At 50.1% G+C, this 24,236-nt stretch overlaps 1 protein-coding gene and 1 long non-coding RNA gene across 2 annotated transcripts; one reads left to right on the plus strand and one right to left on the minus strand.

The window, feature by feature from the left end:
* Positions 1 to 1,919: 1,919 nt before the first annotated feature.
* Lhfpl5 (LHFPL tetraspan subfamily member 5) lies at positions 1,920 to 13,534 on the plus strand. The gene is made up of 3 exons (XM_059253129.1): positions 1,920 to 2,331; positions 6,037 to 6,308; positions 13,391 to 13,534. Exons 1-3 carry the CDS (start codon positions 1,920 to 1,922, stop codon positions 13,532 to 13,534), a joined length of 828 nt encoding a protein of 275 aa, XP_059109112.1.
* A 3,374-nt stretch (positions 13,535 to 16,908) lies between these two features.
* Positions 16,909 to 23,714, minus strand: LOC131902076 (uncharacterized). Its single transcript, XR_009376992.1, has 2 exons — positions 21,579 to 23,714; positions 16,909 to 19,172 (listed from the first exon to the last, which is right to left on the minus strand). It is a non-coding gene; the product is annotated as an uncharacterized LOC131902076 (long non-coding RNA).
* Positions 23,715 to 24,236: the final 522 nt, after the last annotated feature.

Below are 24,236 nucleotides of genomic sequence, written 5' to 3' on the forward strand. Positions count from 1 at the left end.
AGGCTGGCCTTGAACACGGGGTGATCCTCCTCTTGTCTGAAGCCACACATGTGCTGGATTACAGGTGTGAGTAGCCATGCCCACTTCAAGTCCAGTTTTGCTGTCCTTGTTTGGTTGGTTGGATATTTTATATATTTTTTTTTAAATTTTATTTGCATTGGTGTTTTGCTGCATGTATATAGACTGTATGAGGGTGTCAGATCTTGGAGTTACAGACAGTTGTGAGCTGCCATGTGGGTACTTGGACATGAACCCAGGTCCGCTGGGAGAGTAGTCAGTGCCCTTAACCACTGAGCCATCTCTCCAGCCCCTGGTTGGATATTTTTGAGACAGGGTCTCACTATGTAGCCTTTGCTGTCCTAGAACTCACTGTGTAGACCAGGTTAGCCTCAAACTAATAGTGATCCACCTGCCTCTGCCTCCCAAGCACAGAGATTAAAGGTGTACTCCACTACCTCTTTGGAGTCCACCATGCCATTAAAGCCCAGCTTTACAATCCAGTTTTTAAATATGTCTGTGATTTATGAGTGAATGATGTGTGCCTGTGTGTGTGTGCCTATGTCACAGACAACATGTGAAGGTCAGAGGTCAAACGCAGCTGTCAGTGCTCATCTTTCCCCTTGTTTGGGGAAGGCCTCTTGGATGCTTCTTCATAAACCAGTTTTGCTGGCTTGCAAGTTCTTGTAGATTCTCCCAGCTTCACCTCCCATCTTGTTTTACCTGGGCTCTGGAGATTTGAACTCAGGTCCTTAATCTTGTATGGCAAACATTTACCCATGAAGCCATCACTTAAGCCCAAAGTCCATCTCTACTTTACTTAGCTCCCGAGTTATAATGTTGGGGTTATAAACGTATTATTCTTTTATGTAATTTTTCCTGGATTTTCCTAGTTCTTTACATTAGCCATGTAATTATCTACTAAAGCTGGGTATATATGGTTTATTTCTTTGTTTTTCTGAGACAGGATCTTATGTAGACTCTCCTTGCACTCCTGATCCTCCTGCCTCCACCTCCTGAGTGCTGGGATTACAAGTGTGAGCTACCACATCCAACAGGGAAAAAAAAAATTTTTTTTTTAAAAGAAATCTTCAGCAAAACCAGAAACTCGAGGAGAAAGGCCGAGTGTTGGACACCTTGCTATATTGCGGTTTGGGAATGGATTTTGCTATTCTTTATAGTTGCCGGGGTTTTCGCACCAGCTGAGGCTCACGGTCCTTGAAGGCAGGACCATATATATCTAGCCTCCACCTGGCTCTTGGCAGTCATTGGCTGGAAGACCGAGCCGGAAACCACAGTGGAAACTTGCAGCCCTCGGGGTAGAGAGGGTGGTGGTGATGATGGTGGTGGTGCTGCCGATGGGAAGTGAGGTCCCCGAAGGGTAGCTAGGGGGCCAGGGCTGTAGAGGCCGGGTGTAGGGGCCGGGAAGCGTTTTTTGCAGCTGGGATCAGCCAGAGGAATGTGACAGCCGCGGCCCCACCCTCTGGAAAGAAGAGAGGGTTGGGTCTCGGGCTGCTTCCCCTCCCGGAGCCCCGTGGTCGCCGGCCCCGCCCTCTCAGGCCCCGCCCCCGAGCGCTGGCGCTGGCCGTGGTGCTGAAACGCGCGCTCAGCAGAGCCGGCCGGGCGGGGCCTGCGAGGGGCGGCGGGAGGGGCGGGCAGGGCGGCGGCGCAGGCCCAGACCCTGACCGATCTAGAGGAGGCGGCAGACCTGAGACCCTCCCGATCTGGGCGTCTTCTGCGAAGACAGGGCTGACCTTGGCTTGCTGCGCTCCTGGATACCCCGCGGGCATGCCCACGCTGAGCCCTGACCTCAGGCTGCTTCTCACACCAGGCTGAGGAGTGACCCAGGGCCCAGTCCTTCTCCCTAGAGCCGCAGAACCTCAACCAGCCAGTGCCCCTGTCCCAGTCCTGCGGCCTTCGCCATGGTGAAGTTGCTGCCAGCCCAGGAGGCGGCCAAGATCTACCACACCAACTATGTGCGCAACTCACGCGCCGTGGGAGTGATGTGGGGCACGCTCACCATCTGCTTCTCAGTGCTGGTCATGGCCCTCTTCATCCAGCCCTACTGGATAGGCGACAGTGTGAGCACGCCGCAGGCCGGCTACTTTGGCCTGTTCTCCTACTGCGTGGGCAATGTGCTCTCCTCGGAACTGATCTGCAAGGGTGGCCCTCTGGACTTCTCCTCCATCCCCTCCAGAGCCTTCAAGACCGCCATGTTCTTCGTGGCCTTGGCCATGTTCCTCATCATTGGCTCCATCATCTGCTTCAGCCTGTTCTTCGTTTGTAACACGGCCACGGTCTACAAGATCTGTGCTTGGATGCAGCTGGCTGCAGGTGAGCAGGGTTGGTGGGAGGGCAGGCGGCTGGGACAGGCCCAGGGCACAGCTGTGGCTTCCCATTCCTGTGGAGGCTCTGGGCCTTCTTCTACTCAGTGTTCCACAGAAGATTCTGAGGAGAGCTGGGCATGCTCACACCTATGATCCCAGCACCTGGGAGACAGAGACAAGAGGATTGCTGTAAGTTCTAGCCCAGCCTGGGCTACATTGTGACACTGTCTGAAGGAGGAAAACCTGTGAGTCTTAGAAAGGATGAGGCAGGGACTATAAGATGGTTCAGCTGGTAAAGGGGCTTGCCACCATGTCCGACACCCTGAGTTCAACCTGCAGGATTCACATAATGTAAGGAACAGACTCCTTTGAGTTGTCCTGTGACCTCCATATGCATGCTGTGGCATGTGCCCATGAGTGTCACATACACGTACACACACAAGTAAAAACAAACAAAACAAAACAAAACAAAAAACAAACAAAAAAACTGGTGAGGGGGCATGCTGAGACACTGTTTGGTCCACTCATGCTATAAAGCTACTGAGCCAGAAAGAAGTGCCTTGGTGAGGGGCACATAGCTCCTGGTAGAAGCAATCAGGTGTACCAACACCCAGACCACCACACAACAGGTGTGCTGCTCCCAGAGAGGGGAGGAAGGCTGTTGCCATGTGGCCTTTCACACAACCCCTGGACCATGATGATGGCGCTTCCCAGATCTCTACCCTCACTCCGTGCCTTTTCCTGCCTCCAGCTGTTCCTATGGAAGATCCCAGGCTTTTGAGACTGTTGCTGTTCCTCTGGCTATGACCTCTCTCTTAGCAACTTCCTTCCAAGCCCCCTCCCCTCTTTTATTGTGGAGAAGAGTCTTCGTCCCTGGATGTGAACTCTATACTGAGTCACTGTTTCCTGAAGTGGTGGTGCACAGACTGCCCGGGGTCCTTTAACTCCGTGTCAGCTTGGCAGCTGCTTGTGGGGTCCCGAGGCAAGGCATCTCCTTTCCTGCTCCAGGTTCAGGTGCTCCTCTTGGTCTTTGAGCCAGCTGATCTTGGTCTCCCCCAGAGCTCAGGAAGAGGTGAACTATGCCCTTCAGCAGCCTTTGGTCTCTTAGTCCCTAACCACCCACAGATGCCCATCAACAGTGGTGGGGACGGGAGACTGGAGTCAAAGACATCTTTAGTTAAAGTAGTATTAACTTGGTGGGGTCAGAGGGTGTCGAAAACAGGGGTCTGAATCTCAGGCAGGCAGAGCTGGAGGGGACCCCAGCTTTAGATGAGGGATTAGGCTGACAGAGAGGGTTAGAGTTGGCCAAGGCTATATCTGGCCAGCAGGCAAATCAGACCCTGGGAGAATTAAGGATTTCCCCCAAATTGGGTGTATTCTAAAACCATTTTTGTTGTTTTGAGACAGGGTTCCTTTGTATATCCCTGGATGTCCTGGGACTAACTATGTAGACTGAGCTGGCCTTGAACTCACAGAGATCCACCTGCCTCTGCCTCCCAAGTGCTGGGATTAAAGGCATGCGCCACCACTGCCCAGCTTCTAAGGCCATTTTTATTGAGACCCATATTTTAAAAGCATGATTCACAAACTACTTCATTTTCTAGTGAAGCCTCATACAACCCAGCAGTGAGTGTTCCTGCCTTTACTAAGTCCTGGTTCAGACTTGTGGGTGAACACTTAGCAAGTGAAGGCAGACTTAATTCCCAATCTGACATGCAGGCCACTCAGCTGGCCTGAGTTTCTCCCTAGCCCCAAGCCATTTCCAAGCCTTGCTGGGAAGTAGGGATAACAGTCCATGGTGGCCATATCAGGAAGGGGACATGAAAATCTCGCTCCAGAGAATGTGGATGTGTTTGCCAGCTGGTCTTCCCCCTCAGGGCTATAGGATGCTGGAGACACCCCATCCCTCCTCAGTGCTGTCTGTCCCCATTCCAGCATCTTTCAACAGGTGTATTGGCTGAGCAGGCAGCAGGAGGCAGGCCTGGGTGGAGGATCCTCAGGCTGTTTGAGTCAGATACTATCCAGGCCACGGAACTGAAATATTGATAGCAGAGGTGGCTGAGTGCCATCCCATGAAGCATTTATGTGGGGTGAGGACAAAGGCAGGATTGTGTTCCACTCTGTGTTGGAGGCGGGAGTGCCCCATAGCCAGCAACTGGGGCATGCATCTGTTACCTCACAATTTCCCACAAAGCCAGAGGGCAAGGTGAGGGTAATTACAAAGAGACAAAAAATAGATGCCCCTGTAGAGGTGGGGGATTGAAGCCTAAAATACTGATGGAGCTTGGGGTGTGGGCTGAGCATGGGTTCAGTTGTCTTCCCTGAATCTTGGTAACTTCCCATCATAGTGAATTTGGGTTATTATAACAAATTCCCAGAGGTGAAGGGGCTTTAACAATAGGCATTTATTTCTCGCACCTCTGGAGTCTGGATGACTGAGCTCAGGCTGGTACAGTGTGGCTCTCCTGAGGGTCACCCTCCAGCTGCCAAGTGCTGACTTCTTGCTCTGCCCCCAAAGGAAAGGAAAGGCAGGAAGTCTCTCTAGGGTCTCTCTCTCTCTGTTTAAAGTATTTTTTAGAGTTTTATTTATTATGTATACAGTATTCTGTCTACATGTAGACTTGCAGGCTAGAAGAGGGAACCATATTTCATTATAGATGGTTGTGAGCCACCATGTGGGTGCTGGGAATTGAACTCAGGACCTCTGGAAGAGCAGCCAGTGTACTCTTAACCTCTGAGCCATCTCTCCAGCCCTAGGGTCTCTTTTATAAGGGTGCTAATCCCATGTATGAGGGCTTCATCTCATGAGCTAATTACTTCCCAAAGCCCCACTTTCCGATAACCATCACTCTGAGAGCTAGAATTTCCACATACAGGTTGGGGGGCGGGATTCAAAACATTCAGCCCAGTGCATGTGATCTGTAGGGTCCGGTGATGGCACCCCACCCCTTGGGGACCCGATGAGGATGATACAATGCACGAGAAGCATTTTATAAGCACTTGGCAAATGTGGGGGCCACAGGCGGCGGTGCTGAGGAACAAGAGTTTCCAACTGCCGAGCTGAAGCATGGCTCTCTCATGCTGTGTGCCCTCTGGCATCACCAGGGGCCTCTGCTTTGACTGTTCTTGGTTGTCTTCGCTGCCATTATTGCAGAGGGAAAGAGCGTGGAGGGCTCTTGAAGAAAGCGAGAAGCCAGGGATGGGGCTGACCCGTGTTCATTTGGTCGAAGGACCTGAGTTGTAAGGTGTGCCATGAAAATGGAAGGCTCATCTGCAGATCAAAACCACTGCCTGCCTCACCGTTACACTTTGGAGATGGAGGATGAGTGAGCATCTCTCAGAAGAGATGCATCTTGGGATAAGATGCAGGAGGGCTCTGGAGCCAGGGTAGGCAGTGCCTTGCTGAGCCCAGGGTGAGACCGGGAGGAGAGAGCCACCCGGTGCGGGGCAGAGCCACCCAGTGTGGGGCAGAGACCCCTGGCTGAGGAGCCTGGCTCTGTATCTATCCCGACTACTGGTTCCCGGGACTTTAGCTTCATGACCTTCGGCTTTTCCACTTGTAATTTACACGGATGGAAGAAGCTACTCCACCCCCGTGTGGTTCCCAAGGCTAGCCCAGAGACCAGGGAGGTGACAAAGCAGTTGAAGGTGTGAGGGAGGCAGCTGGGGGCATGCCTAGCCTGACACCACTGGTGCCCTCTTGTCTCCTTAGCCACTGGCCTAATGATCGGATGCCTGGTCTACCCAGATGGGTGGGACTCCAGTGAGGTGCGGCGGATGTGTGGTGAGCAGACGGGCAAGTACACACTGGGCCACTGCACCATCCGCTGGGCATTCATGCTGGCCATCCTCAGCATTGGAGACGCCCTCATCCTCTCCTTCTTGGCTTTTGTGTTGGGCTATCGACAGGACAAGCTCCTCCCGGATGACTATAAGGCAGATGGGAAAGGTACCTGTCTTCCTCTTGGGACCGTGGGTGGAGAGGTGGGTGGGGCGGTGACTCTGAGAAAGCAGCGGAGACCAGACCAGACCCTGTGCCTGTCCTCCCTGAGAAAGGCCGTCAGTGGAAGGCTGAAAGCCGGCAGGCCATTCAGAAAAGACCCATGAACAGGAAACGGCCCTAATACGGCAGGGGAGCTACCTGGGGTCCTTCTAGGAGGCCCTGTAGCTGGGTTAAGTCATGGGGGCGTTGACAGGGGGAGGGGAAGGGGGGTAGAAGACATGAGCTGCTGGGAAAGGTTGGGTGGGCTGTGTGGGTAGTCTTGAAAACACGATGGTGCTGAATGGACAGCTCCTGACATGGGGATGGGGCGTGTGGGCTCCCAGGCCGCTTCTCCTCTCTCCTCTCTGTCCAACTCAATTTTCCACCAGCCAGCTACGTCTGACATGGGCGGGGGGGGGGGGGCGAGGGGCGGGGGGGGGGCGGGGGGCGGGGGGGGGGAGATTGGACAACATGGACATGGATCCCTGGGAAACTTACCCTGACTGCTTCCTGTTGGCCTCCTGTTGCCTGGGATTCTATGCCCATCCCCATTTGGCCCCTTTCTTCCGATTATCTTGAGGGGGCCTTTCCAGGGTCAGGATTAATCTAGCCAGAGCACAGCACCTGTCTCACAGCTCCAAGGATTCCCAAATGCTGTTCCTAGCAGGTGCCTGAGACATTATGCCTGAGACACCTTAGGGATGTCCCCAACCTCCCGAGAGCAGTGCTATCACATCAGCCCTTGGACCTGGACAAGGGGCAGTAGGCAGCCTCCTGCCCCCTGCTGGGCCCAGGACCAAGGATACTCCCACATAGGGGAGACTGGAAGCCCGGAGGCCAGCCTTCTCTAGCTGAGCCTGGAGCCCATCCACCTCTGTGACTGGTAATGGGGACTGTACATCGCCAGAGTGAATCAAGATCTCTTTCCTTCATGGGGCTCCTGTAGCCGATGAGTCCCCAAGGACCCCATTTAGGGGAAGGAACTGAAGCTGGGCTTTACAGAGTGCCTTCCCCAGGCAGAGATGGGGTGATGTTCACTTGTAGGGCCAATGTCATTACCACAGACGGGACATGTACGGCAATGTAGGGGTTCCAGCAGCACTCTGCTCCGACAGCATCTTCTCCAGAGTTCGGCTTTTCCAGGAAGGTGGAGTGGCAGTTGGAGCACTGTGTGTAGTTCTCTGTCCTTAAATCTGTCTTCATATATGCAGAGTGAGTGTTCTTGACTGTTTGCATTCTTTCTTTTCCGGAAGATGTATTCAGTCAAAGAGAAGCAGTCACTCACTCTCTCTGAAGAATGTCTTATGCAGATGGCCTTTACTATTACAATGGCAGTCGCTGCCTTCTCCTCACAATCCCGCGGCATCTGTCTTCAGTCTTCCCGGATTTTTCTTTCCCCACACTTCATTCCCCTCACTATCACCCCGGGCCTGCCTAGTTTCTGTTATAGCTGAGTGGGTACACCTGGTTAACACCCTCTAGTCAGAGCACAGAGCAGGGCCAGGAGGGGCAGACAGCCCTACACTTCCCAGTAAAGATGCGCAGCCCGGCTCAGCACTGCCCCTTCCCTTCCTGGGTAGAATGAAAACCTGAAAACCCGAGAGAGCCAGAGAGCCACAGTGGTGGTTTGAGCAGCCATGGGCTTCCTGGGCCCAGAAGAGGAAGTGTGGGCCTGGACGTCAGAACAGGAGTTCAGTGTTTGACTCCACTGTCCTCTAGCTGCTTAGTTTTTTTGAACATCAATTTATTTTTCTATTTCTTTTTTAACTCCCTTTTTGTTTATTAAGACAGGGTTTCTCTATGTAATAGCCCTGGATGTCCTGGAACTCACTCTGTAGACCAGGCTGGCCTTGAACTCAGAGATCCACCTGCCTCTGCCTCCTGAGTGCTGGGACTAAAGGCGTGCACCCCCACCGCCCAACTTATTTTCTCTTTATTTTTATATTATGTGTATGGGTGTTCTGCTTCGTTTATGTCTGTTCATCATATGTGTGCAGTACATGGAGGCCAAAAGAGGGTATCGGATCATCTGGGACTGGAGTTACAGATAGTTGTGAGCTGCCATGTGGGTGCTGGGAACCTGGGTCCTCTAAGAGCAGCAAGTGCTCTTAGCCACTGAGCCATCTTTTCAGGCACTGAATTTCAAACTCTTCATCCAAGCCTAAAAGCCATCAAGTTCTATGCTTTAAATGAGTTAATGTCATATTTTACATTAATAAAAGTGAGGTTGTGCCGAGGGTTGGACAGCATGTGGAAAGCACAAGGATTGCTGTGGACATAGTCCTCTGCCCTGCCTCTCCAGTGTCTCTGCTTTTCCTCTCCCCTCTTACACAGTGAGTTCCATATCCAGTGCTGCTTCAGGCCCGCCCGTGGCTACAGTGGCCTGTGCAGCGTAAATGGACAGTACAGTCTGGGGAGGGGGGCTTTCTCCTAATTGAGAATTACCAGTGGAAATGCAGCCCTCGTCTTAAAAGTCAACAAGAGGCTCTTTAGAAAGAGGAATCTGAGCAGGCTGTGGTGGTGGTGCACGCCTTTGTCCCCGCACTCAAGAGGCAGAGGCAGGCGGGTCCTTGAGTTCAAGGCCAGCCTGGTCTAGAGAGTGAGTTACACAGAGAAACCCTTTCTTGAAAAACAAAACAAACAAAAAAGAAAAGACAGAAAAAAGAATCTGATGAGCTTGCAGCATGCAGGGACTTACCTGCAGCTAGGCTCCTCATGAACATTCTGTTCTCTTTTTCCAGAGGAGGTCTGAAGCAACTGACGGGTGCTGAGAGACGCTTTTGGCAGGTGAGTCTGCGTGTGTGTGTGTGTGTGTGTGTGTGTGTGTGTGTGTGTGTGTGTGTGTGTGCTGACACAGGCTGGGTGGAGGTGGGCAGGCTCAGAGGCGTATCATTTCTTTACTCCACGACCTCCGGGGGAGAGCAAACCCAGGGCTTGCGATGTAAACCGGCCAGGAGTTACTCTCACAAACCAGTGGGGCCTGGCGAGTGGAACAGAGCATTCCTGGAAGCCACCTCATAATTTGGGCTCTTATTCTCAGAAAGAATTTCTAAGTGATTTGTAAGAAACATGCTAGAAAACCTAATACAGGCTGGGCGGTGGCAGCGGCGCACACCTTTAATCCCAGCACTCGGGAGGCAGAGGCAGGTGGATCTCTGTGAGTTCGAGGCCAGCCTGGTCTACAGAGTGAGATCCAGGACAGGCACCAAAACTACACAGAGAAACCCTGTCTCAAAAAAAACTTAAAAAAAGAAAAGAAAAAGAAAACCTTGTACAGCAGAAAATAAGCCACAGAGGATAAAAAGCAATGTTCAATAAAGCTGATCTAATAGAAATAATAGAATTATTTGGCATGCTAAATATTACATTTATCTTTCTGTTCCTGTATAGCTGGAAAAAAAAAAAAGAAATGATGATTTCCAAAGGAGGCATGGTGTATTGATTTCCTTTTCTTTTTTTGATTTGGAGACAGGATTCTCTATGTAGCACTGGCTGGCCTGGCCCAGAACTCACTATGTAGATGAGGCTGGCCTCAGACTTACAGATACCCACCTGCTTCTGTTAAAGGGTTAAAGGTGTAGCCACCACACCCATCCTTGTATCATTTCTTTACTGCCTTTTATCTTCCAAAATGACTTAGAAATTAAGAGAAAAAAAAAAACCAGAAACTGTGGGAGCCCGTTCTCGGGTTCCTCGTGGCTTTACCCAGCAGGTCCTCATAGAGGATGATTAGACCACGGGCCTGAGTGCAGGTGTCTGAGATGGTCTGCACTTGGCTGTGCTGGGGGAGGAGGTCTTTTGCTCCACCCCTTGGCGTCTCTATAAAAACCCTGGGGCAGAGACAGTCGGGGCCCGTTGGAATAGGTTCCAGGCCCTCTCGAGGCTATCCTTTATAAATCCTTCTATCTAATATTTCCTGCTGCTCGCACTCAAGAAAACTCTGGGGAACTGTGGGGGTGGTTGGGTAAACGCCCCACAAGAAACCACCTCTTCTTCCCAAGTGTCATCTCCAGTAGATGCCGTGCGTTGAGCGTCAGGTGGTCTGTGTGCACAGGAATTATTCTATTCTTCTTTGGGGAAGTGTCTTCCAACCCTCGGCTCTGGTGGTGACGATGATGGTGGAAGTGAGGATGGTGATGATGGTGGTGGTGATGGTGATGATGATGGTGGTGATGGTGGTGGTGATGATGGTGGTGGTGATGATGGTAGAAGTGAGGATGATGGTGGTGGTGATGGTGATGATGATGGTGGAAGTGAGGATGGTGGTGATGATGATGGTGGTGGTGGTGGTGGTAGTGATGATCAGCAGAGCCCTTGCTGCATTTAGTGCAGTTCAGCACCTGTGTTTTTGGTCACCGGGGAGCTTGTTCAAAGGCAACTCTGCCATAGCAGGAGGGACCCTCAGAAGCATTTCCACACAGGTTCCGGGAACAGGGATCACACGTGAAGAGCACAGCCGAGCGTCTACTCTTCTCATGGTTCTCCAGTGCCCACCGTGAGACCCACACCAGTGGCTAGAATGCCATTTCCTAAACTGACCCTGCTGCCTGTAGACACTCGGGGAGCTGCTGTAACATTCTGCTTTTCTGAGTGGAATCACTGAATCAAAGGGACTACACTCTTTCCACCCACATCCTCATGTTCACTGTGGTACTGGCAAATTCATCTTTTGCTGCACTAGAATCAGGAATTCCTGTCTGGGCAGAGGTGAAGTGTGACCACACACACACACATAAATTTACATCTACGTGTGTGTGTGTACATTTGTGGGGGTCAGAGAACAACTTAGGAAGCTGGCTGGTTCTCTCCTCCCCACTCTGGGTCCCAGGTATTAAACTTGAGTCGTCAGGCTTGACCACAAGCACCTTCACTCAATAAGACATCTTGCTGGGCCCTGTTGGTTTTTAATTGGCTTTTAAAGTGTCATTTTATAATCTAGTGGTCTTTTGTCTTTTCCAGGCCATAATTTCCCTGGCAAGGAAAATCAGGACTTGGATTCCCTCAGAGATGAAACCTTTCCATCCAACGTCCTGTTCCCAGATCCTCCGGGCCTGAGGCAGAGTCCCAGCACAGGGTAGAACCCTTCAGTCTCCCGCCACCACAGACAACTGTCTGCAGCAGACAAGTGCAGTGAGCCACATGAAGACATCAGGGGCAGAGTGCCACGAGGGTGCTTACCCACAGAGACCCACGTTTTCTTCCTAGCTAGCATTTCCCACCAGCAAGCCACTTTACTCTTTGGTGGCCTCTCTGCTGGATGTTCAGCTGAGTCCATGTCTAGGGGCCTGAGCCTTACGACTCCGGCCACTAGAGAAGCGGCTGGAAGCGAGGGGTGAGCATTGCTCCTTTGCTTCCCCTGTTCCCATACTGCTGGGCAGAGACGGGCGAGGAATAGAGACCAAACAGAGGACCAAGACATTCTCAAGGTGAATTTGACTCCTCATTGGAACCAGCAATCACATTTCCCACAGTGCCCACAGTGTCCCAGCCAGAACTGGCTTCTAGCTTCAGAAATTTGCCTTTACATGAAAATAAATTTTCCCAGTACTATCTAGCATTTCTGTGATAAGCTTGGGATTTGACATACCTGATGGGTGATCTGCCAGGGAACAGACATGGCTGTGGTGCTGGATTTGCCCTGTCAATTAGCTCAGAGCAGATAGACTCAGGAGGAAGGAGTTAGGAGGGGGGTGCAACTCTCACGGAGCATATACAAGGCCCTGGAACCGATCCATAACACTGGCCAAGAAAACAGCAAAAGCCTCGACCAAGGCAGGGTGGCACACACCTGTAATCCCAGCATTTGGCAGAGGCAGAACCATTAGGAGTTCAAGGTCATCCTCGACTATATAGCAAGTCTGAGGCCAGCCTAAACTACTTGAGACCCTGCCTGAAAAATCTAACAAAATCCCCTAAACCACAAAGAGCAGATGTGGTAGAGGTGAGGCTGAAGATCTCAAGGCTAGCCTGGGGCCAGGGGGTGGAGGGGTGGGGGGGTAGGGGACAGGGACAGGGTTACCAAAAAATAAAAACTAGCCACTCTGGATGAAATGTGGACTTGCGATCTTCAGTGTGCTCTACAGCCCTTACTAGTTACCCTTGCTACGTGACACTCACCCCAGAAGCCAGGGGCTTGGCACAACACTGACTTGGATTCTCTGGGTCCTGCATCACAGCAAAGCTGCCAGCAGGAATTTCACAGGCTGCTCCCTTGCACTCTCAGTTCCTCACCGGGACCGTCCTCCTCCATAGGCTACTCAGGTAGCCCGCTGCCTCAGAAGGGTCCAACGCCCAACAATACAGTGCTGGGCAGCCACAGACAAAAGTCATGCCTCTTCCTAACCCAGTCCCCAGTGACCATCTCACCCATCCTACTCTACAGGCAAAACCACGAATTGTTGAGAGGTGGGGATTATTAGGGCTTTTTGTATTATCTGCACATGTGTGAATGGATGCAGTGTACATATGTGCACCATAGGGCCATGGTTCGGTGTTTGTTTATACAGGGTCTCACTACATAGCTCTGACTAGCCCGTAACTTGCTATGTAGACCAGTCTGGCTTTGAACTCAGAGAGTCACCTGTCTCTGTTTCTGTGCTGGGATTAAAAGTATGCCACCATGCCTGGCTTTCCCACAGAACCAGTTTACTGATCAGCTAGAATGGCAGCCTCGTCTCTACCCCTGTAGTGCTGGGATTACAGTTGCCTGTCACCACGCCCAGGCTTTTGTGTCCTGGTAATCCAAACTCACTTTAGAGTCATCTTCCTAGGCCTGGTGGTGCATGCCTTTGATCCCTGCACTAGGGAGGCAGAGGTTCAAGGCCAGCCTAGTCTACAGAATGAGTTTGAGGATGGCCAAACTCTGTCTCAAAAAATAAAGAAAAAATTTTTTAAAAAAGTTACTTTTTGCAGCTACTCAATTTTCTGCTGAAATGGGTGTTGACTAGAATACTCTGCTGGAGCGCAGGTTACGTTCCAGAACCCTCTAACAGTCTTGTTTCTGAGATATGGAACACTCTGAAAACCTGCTTGTTGTCTAGGCCTAACTAAGAGCCACGTTGATCTCTACCCCTTCCAGGGTTAGGATCTGCACTACTGCAGTGAGCAGCTGGGTTACTGCAGTGAGCAGCTGGGTTACTGCAGTGAGCGGCTGGGCTACTGCAGTGAGAAGCTGGGCTATGCAGTGAGCAGCTGGGCTACTGCAGTGAGAAGCTGGACTATGCAGTGAGCAGCTGGGCTACTGCAGTGAGAAGCTGGGCTATGCAGTGAGCGGCTGGGTTACTGCAGTGAGCGGCTGGGCTACTGCAGTGAGAAGCTGGGCTATGCAGTGAGCAGCTAGGCTACTGCAATGAGCAGCTGGGTTACTACAGTTAGCAGCTGGGCTACTGCAGTGAGCGCCTGGGCTATGCAGTGAGTGGCTGGGTTACTGCAGTGAGCGCCTGGGCTATGCAGTGAGCGGCTGGGTTACTGCAGTGAGCGGCTGGGCTACTGCAGTGAGAAGCTGGGCTATGCAGTGAGCAGCTGGGCTACTGCAATGAGCAGCTGGGTTACTACAGTTAGCAGCTGGGCTACTGCAGTGAGCAGCTGGGTTACTGCAATGAGTGGCTGGGTTACTGCAGTGAGCGCCTGGGCTATGCAGTGAGCGGCTGGGCTACTGCAGTGAACAGTTGCGATACTTTGGTGAGCAGCACACATCTGTTTTGTAGAAGAGGGCAGGTTCCACTCCTGAACACTCACTTTTGCTAACCTCGGAGCACTGAGAGCAGGGCCTACCTTGTCCATTTCCAAGCCTCCTCTCTACCCAACAAAAATCTGTCTCGGAAGCACAGAAGAGCAGCTGCACTTCCCGAGAACAGCCAAGTTCTCTACTCGGAGCAAGGCTTACTGCACTAAAAATAGCAAACTAGACCCAATTAGCAAAGGGAGAACTGAGGATGAGAATCCATGGGGCTCTGTGTGATAGAAGCCCTCTGCTCTTTACAAGGAACAGTCATGTGTGTCCACACAGAACTGATTCCAAAGCAAACTTCCTTGCATAGAATCTTAAAACTTGTTACAAAGTGGGCGTGGGTGGGTGGCAGAAACAGCCTGGTCTACATAATTGAGTTTCTGGGCAGCCAGCAAGACCCTGCCTCAATAAACAGACAAAAAATCCTAAAACAAAACCAACCCTCTGGGTTTATTATCTCAATGTTTCTGTAGGAGATTGTACGCTGTATGTAAAAACCCACCTCCAGCTTTTGGAAAATCTCAGTGGCTGCAAAGCAACCACTCTCTTCAGCAGGCCTCAGGAGTGCAGTCCCCAAGCTTCTCCGGTGTCAGAGGTCTTATTTCTGAGCTCACGAGTCCAGGCACTAACCTCAGCATTTTCCTCAAGCTGAACACTTGCAAGGACTCAGAAGTTAAAAAAAAAAAACACAAAGTCGGGTGGTGGTGGTGGCACACTCTTTACTCCTAGCACTTGGGAGGCAGAGGTAGGAGGATCTGAGTTCAAAGCCAGCCTGGTCTACAGAGTGAGTACTAGGACAGTCAGGTATACACAGAGAAACCCTGTCTCAGAAAACCAAACCAAACCAAACCAACCAAACAAACAAAACCCCCAACACAAACAAAATCCTAACAACACAAAACAAAAACTCAATACACCAGATAAATCTGGTAGGCTGGGTTGGGCTACATCAGCAAGGGGAGTCTCTGTGGACACCTTCCTTTTCTGAGATGGCAAGATGCTTGCCCCCAAACATTGGATTTCCAGGCTCTACACTTACCAGAGGCTTGGAGGAAGAGTCACGGCTGGCCATCTGGTAATTTATTGGTTTGCTGCATCACACAGGTCACCTTCTAGTCGGAACACAGCAGCCCTACTGTGCAGCCTAGGCTAGCATCAAATCTGTAGTAATCCTCCTCCTGAGTACTGGGATGATAGGTGTGCATTGCTATGCCCACCTACAGTACAACAAAGCCCTATGTAATTCATGGGTACCTGAAAAAGGGCTTTCTATGACCAACACTAAAAATGCCATAAATATAAGGCAAAAGGCAAATTAAAGTCCTAACCAAGCCATTAAAAAGAAAGCACTCCAGGGTAGCCATGATGGCTCAGGGGTGAACGTGCCTGCCTTGACAGCCTCTGGACAGGAGATCATTCCTGGAAGTCCTGTACAAGAACCAATTCCCAAAAGTTGTCTTCCTACCCCACATATGCATGTGCATATACACTGGCAGGTAAGGATTTTTAAAAATTACTTTTATGTGTAGTAGTATTTTGCCTGCATGTATGTCTGTGAGGGTGTCAGTCCCCTGAACTGGAGTTACAGTTGTGAGCTGCCATGTGGAGGCAGGGAATTGAGCCTGCATCCTCTGGAAGAGCAGTCAGTGAGTTCTCTTAACCACTGAGCCGTCTCTCCAGCCTCCCAAGTAAGAATTTTTAAAAAGAAACTCGGAAAGCTCTCCAAAGGAAACCTGAGTAGGACTAGGAATGGTGGCACTCACCTTGAATCTTAGCTCTTGGGAGGCCAGGCTGGTCTACATAATGAGTTCTACGACAGCTAGATACATATTGAGATCCTGTCCCAAATTCTCCAAGCCCCCAAAAGAAACCCAAATTTAAGGGAGTAAAACATGTAAGTGGCCAATGCAACCTGCAAGTTTTCAATCTCACCAGTACCCCACAAGTAATCAAGCAGGACACGCCCTTTTCTGGGAGAAACCAGGCACAGGCCTATAATGCAGCACAGCATGTCTAAGAATAAAGCTCAGAGGTGGAGTACTGGCCTAGCATGTACCAGGGCCCCGGGTTTGACTTCAGCACAGCAAACAGTAAGACTCCAACCAAGGGACAGCTCAACAGGCTGTCCCAAGAAACTGCCGAGCCCTTCTCTGGTTAAGTTACCAGAGGCCTTCCTTCCTAAGTGCTTCTTCTGGCTGCTGAGGTGAGGCCTCTAGGAACCTAGCACAGGGAGGGAGTGGATCAGGCTGCCGAGGTGAGGTCTCTAGGAACCTAGCACAGGGAGGGAGTGGATCAGGCTGCCGAGGTGAGGTCTCTAGGAACCTAGCACAGGGAGAGAGTGGATCAGGCAGGATCATTAGACTCTACACCAAGTGGCTCCACCAGAAATGGCCGCATTGTGTATGTTAGTCATTTGAGACGATCAAAAGGGCAGTACAAACCCTTCACACGAGGACGGGAAAAGGCTACTGTGGCAAAGAACGTGTATGTGCACACACACCTGAGAGGTGGCCACACTGGCACTATGTACCTTCCTCTGTTGCTTAATTTTTGGTGGACAGGGTCTCACTGAACCCGGAGCTACACAGACTCAGCTTAACAGGCTGGCCAGCAAGCTCCAGGGACCCTGTTAGCATCCCCTCCAAGGTCATGGTTTTGATTTTCAACGTTCACACCTGGTCTTTTTTTGTGGGGCTTATGTGGCAATTACTGCCTGAGCCATCTCCCCAGCTCCTGGATGGAGGAAATAACTTTCTTACAACTTTCCAAAGCACACGCTAATTCAAATCCACAAGAGAGTGTCTGTTACTTTTTTATTGTATATTTAGTTAACTGCTTAGTCAACAAAGATAAGAAACTTCTGGAGACAAGCAGGTTATTAAATACTCTGTTTATTGTTCTGCATTTGTAAGGACACAAACAATGCACTCAGTAGAAAGAATATAAAACATATCAGGGCTTATTCTTAACCAAGAGCCAACAGCAGCCCTCCAGTGAGACCTGGCCTGTACAGCCAAGCTCAGGGAGGCCATGGACGGACAGACAGCTCCTGCTGCTGCCTCCTCCGCTCTCCCAGGTCCTCTGGCTCCTTAGTGATGGAGGAAAGCCCTTATTTGGTGGGACTTATTTCCAAAGTGAAGTTCCAGGTTCTCCCCCCATTAAAATTCCCCATGGTATCAATGATTAAAATAGGCCTGCTGTTGGCTTGTTTCCTGGTCATGCCACCTTAATGTCGCTAGGATTCCTGGGATCCCGCAACTGTGATTTGCTGAGAAGCAGTTTCAGGTAGGTCTGCTATTGCTTTAGGTGTCAGTACAGTTGACAACCCAGAGTGGGTTAGAACTGTGGAGGGTTTCCCTGCCGTTCGTGATGTCATCTGCTCTCTGTTCTGGATAGGTGCATAGATAGCCTGACTTACAACTCTTTCTACAGGAACACGTCTGGTTCCAGGAGTTACCAATCCAGAGCCAATGCCTGGCTGGCCAGTTCCTCAGGTGAAGCTGATGAGTTACATGAGCCTGCTCACTCGTGAGCCAATCACGAGGTGACTCTCCAGTCTCACACACAGGAAGGAGGCAGTGGCCGTTTTCACTCAGCTTGCTACGAGAGCCTTGGCTTGCACTTCCGTGGTTTTCTTCAAGTCAGAAACTGAGCTGTTTCAGGAGAGTGCTGTATCAAGACCCACTTGGTCCTCGATAAATTAGCAAGCAGCCTTTCCATGACCCCAGTCCTGCCCCTCTTCTGAGGCTCACTTCACCCTGGGAAAAAGTAATGTTTGGGTGATCAAGTTTATGAGGCTGAGCCTAAAACGAAATTCACAAAGCCTTTTTGCATTAAGAAGAAAAAGCCTCAAGTACATTTCAATCATCTCAAAACTGACATTACACAAGGAAATAGCAGCATAAGATGGCTAACATCAAAACCAACAGGGAAAAGAAAACTGCCTCCCCCTCCCCTCGGTTCCTCACCCAGGGTTTCATTAAAGACCCCGAGCCTCTGAGAAATGAGAACAGCAAAGCCACATGGAGAAACTGCATCAAGGGCAGGGTTCGGGCAAGGCAGGAAAAGCTGTGAATGGAAGCCAAGAGCTGTCTGGGAAGGACTTGGAATGTGGGAACACTCCCCAGACTGTACAGCTCTGAAACCCACATATCCCGTCTGGATCACCCCATGTTCTAGTTACAAAACAGTAAACTCAGGCTGAGCAAGCCAGGTGCCAGCAGGGCGTTCAAAGCGGGAAGTGTGGACCAAAGCAACTGCTTAGGGCAACAGAAGACACACAGAAAGGACTATATGCACAACACCTGAGGCTCTCTGGAAATATTCACTGGTTGCTTTGTTTACATTAAAAATCAGAATCAAAATTCCAAGAACTTAGTTATGAGAGGATGAGAGAAATCTGACAATCCTTTAACAGTGATAAACTGGTACCCAAATTTGTTGCTCATCGAAAAATGTAGCTTAAAAGTCGCAGGAAAAAAAATGTGACCATAGAAAACACAGAAAGAATCCAGGAAGATGCCGCAGCCTGGATAGAGCATGTTTAATGTCTCTGCTATCCACAGAATCCACACCCTCCCTCCTCACCCTAGTGCTGGCAGCGGGGTGTGCATTAGAAAACCTGACTCTTAGAGCCAGTGGCTAAAAATGATGGGCTCACAGATCTTCACAGCTCTTTGTAGAAAGGGCAGGGCAGAGGGTGAGGCTGTTCATACTTGGAGTCTTTGGCAGAGCCCAACTAAGGCCAAATTCACCTAGGATGCCCAGTGGCTGTGGGGATTTCCACAGGGTCAAGGAAGCAAACCCAAATGAACATGTTGGATTTAAAAAAAAAAAAAATTTAGAAACCCTTGAAGAAAGAGCTTCACCCTGAAAAGGGAAAAGGGAGGAAAGTCTCAGAGGGGAGGGCCGGAGGGTAAGCCTGATGAGCTCTGCTGCAGTGCATGAGGGGCTTAGGAATTCAGCCAAGGGTGCCGGAGACACTCAGCAGCTGTGGCTCTCTTCTCAGGGACGAGCTCCAACATAGGCAGCAGGAAATCTGTGAATCCGGCAGCCTCCTCCTGAGGCCACTCATACTTCTCCACCAAAACCTCCAGAAGGCCCCAAGGCTTCAGCTTGGTGATGTGTTTCAGGTCACCTGTGGGGGAGACAGCACAAGGCTCTCACAGTCCAAAGTCTCATGGTGTGCTCAGGCATGCTATAAACAACTGGCCTGGTCTTTTCTACAGTTCAACAGTCTAGCAAATGCTGCTTCTAAATGAGGCAATGGTTTACTAACAGCATGACAAATATACACAAAATGCCAACAAATCTAGAGACTTGGCCTCAGTGGCACCACTTGGAACGCTCAGTTGAATTGCTCCTAGGCACTGACCTTTTCCCTTCAACAGGCAGGCCTGCTACCACGAGCTGTACCCAGTTTTCAGACGTTTTCTGGAGGTACCTGTCTTGCTATGTCGCCCAGACTAACCTTGAAATCCTGGGTTTCAGCCTCTGAGGCAGCTGAGAACTACAGGCCTCTTGCCCTGCCTTGAGTGAGAAACTTAAGAAGTGCAACACGAATTGCCAGTCTTATTAATAGAGAACTCAGATACTGGGGTGAAAACTGAGAGATCAGAGAACAAGCCACAGCCAAACTATCCTTGACAACTCCTCAGCTGATCCTGTTTCAGGAATCCTCAGACTGAGAGCCTCTCTTTCAAGAGAGCAAGTGTTCCTGTTCCTCTGACTGAAAGCTTCTGAGTCCTCACCCCAGAGGGTCTCAGTTGAACTGCTGCTAAAAGCTTCTAGTTCCTGGTCCTCACACCTTATGTACCTTCCCGCTTCCTATCATCACTTCCTGGGATTAAAGGCGTGTGCCACCACTGCCTGGCTCTGTTTCCAGTGTGGCCTTGCACTCACAGAGATCCAGACGGATCTCTGCCTCCCGACTGATAAGATTAAGGGCGTGTGCCACCACTGTCTGGCCTCTATGTCTAATCTAGTGGCTGGCTCTGTCCTCTGATCCCCAGGTAAGTTTTATTTGTTAGAACACAAAATATCACATCCCCCCCCTTTTTTTTGTCTAAAATAAAGTTATATTAAAAAAAAAACTATATACAATAAGTATATACAATATATACAGTCAAAAATTATATTAACAATGTCCAGTCCATTAACATTTGACAACTTCAGACAAAAATTTCATTATTTATCCTATTTTGGTGAGTCCAATACAATATTGTACACAATATACAAAAACCCAGTTGGGGATTTAGCTCAGTGGTACAGCGCTTGCCTAGCAAGCCCAAGGCCCTGGGTTCAGTCCTCAGCACTGGAAAACAAAACAAAAACAAAACACCAAAATAACAAAAATCCAATCCAATGTAAAATATTTAAAACTAGTAGTTGCCTTTTAAAAGTAGATTCAATAATCTACGTTTTTGATCCATATTTAACATCTTTCCCAGATAAATGCTAAAAACCCTTTCTCTCCACATGATGAAACTGGCGATCTTTTTCGAAGGCCATGAATGCCATGATTGACTTTGCACACAAGAAGGACCCTTAAGAGCAATATCCCGTTTCCCAGCTCAGAAGGTTTCGTCTTTCTAAGGACCCTCCCTCCTGCCCAGGTTCCTCAGCACTGGTTACCAGCTGAGGAGACGGCACACGGCCACGGAGACAACAGATCAGATCTCCAGACCCTCCAAGGGTCACTTTCCACCTCAGCTCCATCTTTTCTTTGTCTGTTTTTCCAGACAGGGTTTTCTCTGTGCAGACTTGGTGCCTTGTCCTGGAGCGCGCTCTGTAGCCCAGGCTGGCCTCGCATGTGCGCCACTGCTACCCGGCCAGTTTCATCTTTGATGTCTGAAGAAAACCCAGACTCAAAACCAGTACTGAGGAGGCTGGGCAGGAAGACTGCCTGAGTCTGAGGGAGTGCTGCCCTAGGCTACAGAACTGGACTAGATACTGTCCAGAGAGTGTCGAAGACATTATCAAGCTCCTCTTCCAACTACCACAGTATCCACCCCTTACTCCTTGTTTTGCTTTTTGGAGATGGATCCTTGCGATGAGGAACCCCTCCCTGCCGGCCTCGGTCTCCTAAGGACTGGGACTAGAGCTGTGCACAACATCCCAGGCCCCGAAAGCATAAACAGGACTACGGTGTTGTCAGTCTCTATGGACAATGTGCTCAGACATTCACTGGGATGCAGAGGAGAGAGGACAGTAGCCTTGCCCACAGAGGCTTTAGTTACTACAAGTGCATGCATCCCTCCAGCCTCCATTGTGTTTTTACGTCGGGGTGAGGGCATGTACCTCTAACCCAACCTGGAATACATAGGAAGACACCACCCAAAACCAAACCAAGCCCAACAGTGCGGCTGTGCTGAGCTCCTGCCCAGACCATTCAGCACTTGCTAAGCCATACTGGGTGGGTATCCAGGGTATACTCAGTACTCACCTTTCTGCAGATCTAGGGAATAAGGGCCCAGATGTACTTACTTTCTAACCTTAGACACTGTTACCCTTTAATGACTGGGAACAAACACATTCGTTTTACCTTTTTTGGTGAAAAATTCCTTGGAATATTTTCCTGCCACAATGAGCTTGCGAGGCACCTTCCCCAGTAGTTCTATGATCAAGGCGATGTGGTCTGCATGTGCAGGCATTTCAAGGGAAAGAAGAGAGCAGGGATGACACACGTGGTTCTCACACAGCACACATACCCCCCTTAGGGCACTGCACACTTGCTTCCTGTCCGAAAGCAGAAGAAACGGATTCTATCTAACGCAGGGTCCAGTCCCACAACAAGCACCTCATACCGCTCCAGGCAGCCCTGAGTGCGGACCAGAGTCAATCTTGGGACGAGAAGCTCTGCTTCCTCAAGCTTGTCTACCTGAGACTGAGAAGTCCCCTGACTATTTCCAACTGTGGCCAAAAGGCCTTGGAATCTTGCCTATCAGCAACAGCACGCGCCAGGTGGCCTGAGATAGAAGCAAGACCCAGAGAATCAAGGTGAAGTGGTAAACAAGGCTTTCCACGAATAGCACTTCCAAGGGTCAGCGGGTTCACGTAACAACGAATAAAACCCAGGTGTCCAGGGGAGACTGAGAAGACCACAAATGACCTGGGGTCCTGCTTGCCTAACTGCAAGCATGCTCAGTTGAGGCTGATCTACAGCTTTACTTTAGGCCATAAACCTCAGTCCAGGGGTTCTTCAAGCAGAGGAAAGAGCAGTCAGCATTAGCTAAATGATGACACACACTAGCCACAGCTCTGAAAGCCCAACAGCAGCACAGTAGCGGGGTGCTGACTGGAGGGGGGCACATAGAGACCTCTCATGTATTTGCTAGGGAAGGTCCACTCCATGTATTCTGCAGCACACTTTATCAAGACAAAGTCCACAGAAGAGATACAATAGGGCATCTGAGAGCTCCACAAACCTGCGGCTCTTCTAAGACAGAGGTTCTCAACCTTCCTAATGCAGCGACCCGTTAATACAGCTCCTCATGTGGTGGTGAGCCCAGCCGTAAAATTATTATCAATACCATTATCTTTATTTATTTATTCATTCACTCATTTTTGTTTGTTTGTTGAGACAGGGTTTCTCTGTGTGGCCCTGGCCATTCTGGAACTCACTCTGTAGACCAGGCTGGCCTTGAACTCACAGAGATCCGACTGCTGGGATTAATGGTATTCACCACCACCGCCCGGGCATAAAGTTATTTTCATTGCTACTTCATGACTAATTTTGCTACTGTTATGAACCATAATGTAAATATCTGGTATGCAGGAAATCTAATGTGGCCCCTGTGAAAGGATCTTTTGACCCCCAAAGGGGTCGAAACCCACAAGTTGAGAACTGCTGTTCTAAGAGAATGAAAGCGAGCAACAAAGTAGGACAACCGGTGTGGACAGTGAAGTCACCACAGAACCTTCTACCAAAAGGTGTGTGCGGTGACGTGTACATGGGAAACACACCCTGCCTGTACTGAGCAAAACAAACAGGCAAGATGCACTGACATTGTCTATTAATATCCAAAGGGAGCCACGCCACCCAACAGAGGGCATTCCTAACCAGGTTCCACAGATCACAAAGCCAAGAGCAAAGCCAGGCAGCGGAAGGCACACTCTTCACACAGGTGTCGTGGTGCCAGCGCCTGCTCAAGTACTGACTGCTCATCAGCCCTGCAAGCTCACTGCTAAAAACCCAGCAAAAACAAAAGAGGCCAACCATTTCCCTCATCATCTTTTTTATTCACCTAGGAATCTGGCTATCAGGCTGGCAAAATCCGATGCACCCTGCTGTCTTTCCCATGCCCTTAGATGGAGCATCTGACTGTGGGCTTTTCCATAGGGCCACAAAATTTAAATCCACTATATTTTAATTTAAAATGGAATTCTGTACAAAATAAAAGGAAATCAATATAATTTCTAGAAAAGGGAAACGCTAAATGTTAAAGAGGATAGTCTCTGCCTCCAAGTTTTACGGTGTTGTAGATTAGATTAAAATAACTGACCTCCAAATCAACATGGAGGCATAAACGGATAGGTCAAATTTAAACTGTGGGAAAAGTCATTGACCTTTAAAGAAAGACAAGTAGATGCTGAAACCAACCACCCCCTCACCCAAATCTGGCAAGTAAGTTCTAAGTTAACCAACTGTGGACGGTCAGAGCTCTTTAGTATTTCTTTCTTTAAAAAACAAGGATGACTGGGTGGTGGTGCACGCCTTTAACCCCAGCACTCGGGAGGCAGAGCCAGGCGGATCTCTGTGAGTTCGAGGCCAGCCTGGTCTACAGAGCGGGTTCCAGGACAGGCACCAAAGCTACACAGAGAAACCCTGTCTTGGGGGAAAAAACCCCAAACCCAAACCCAAACCAACCAAAAGGTGATCTCATACAGCCCAGGCTGGCCTGGAGCCCACTCTAAGGATGAGGATGACCCTGAAGCTCAGAGCCTCCCTCCCTCCCTCCCTCCTGTCAGCTCTCAAGCAGTGCTGGGGTGGGCCTGGGGCTCCTGCATGCAGTCAAGCACTTCAGCACCTGAGCCTGGTGGCTTCTGTGTCTGGCCCTGATACAGGAGGTCACGCTTATTTGTAAACATTTTCAGAAAGGGTCTCAAGGGGTAGCCTAGGCTGCCCATGACCTGTGGTCTTCCTGCATGTTTCCTTAGTGCTGGGATGCCATCACTGTCCCACTCAGCTTTACATCAGCTC

This window comes from Peromyscus eremicus, unplaced genomic scaffold (assembly GCF_949786415.1).
Source record: "Peromyscus eremicus unplaced genomic scaffold, PerEre_H2_v1 PerEre#2#unplaced_1737, whole genome shotgun sequence".
Classification (NCBI taxonomy): Eukaryota; Metazoa; Chordata; class Mammalia; order Rodentia; family Cricetidae; genus Peromyscus; species Peromyscus eremicus.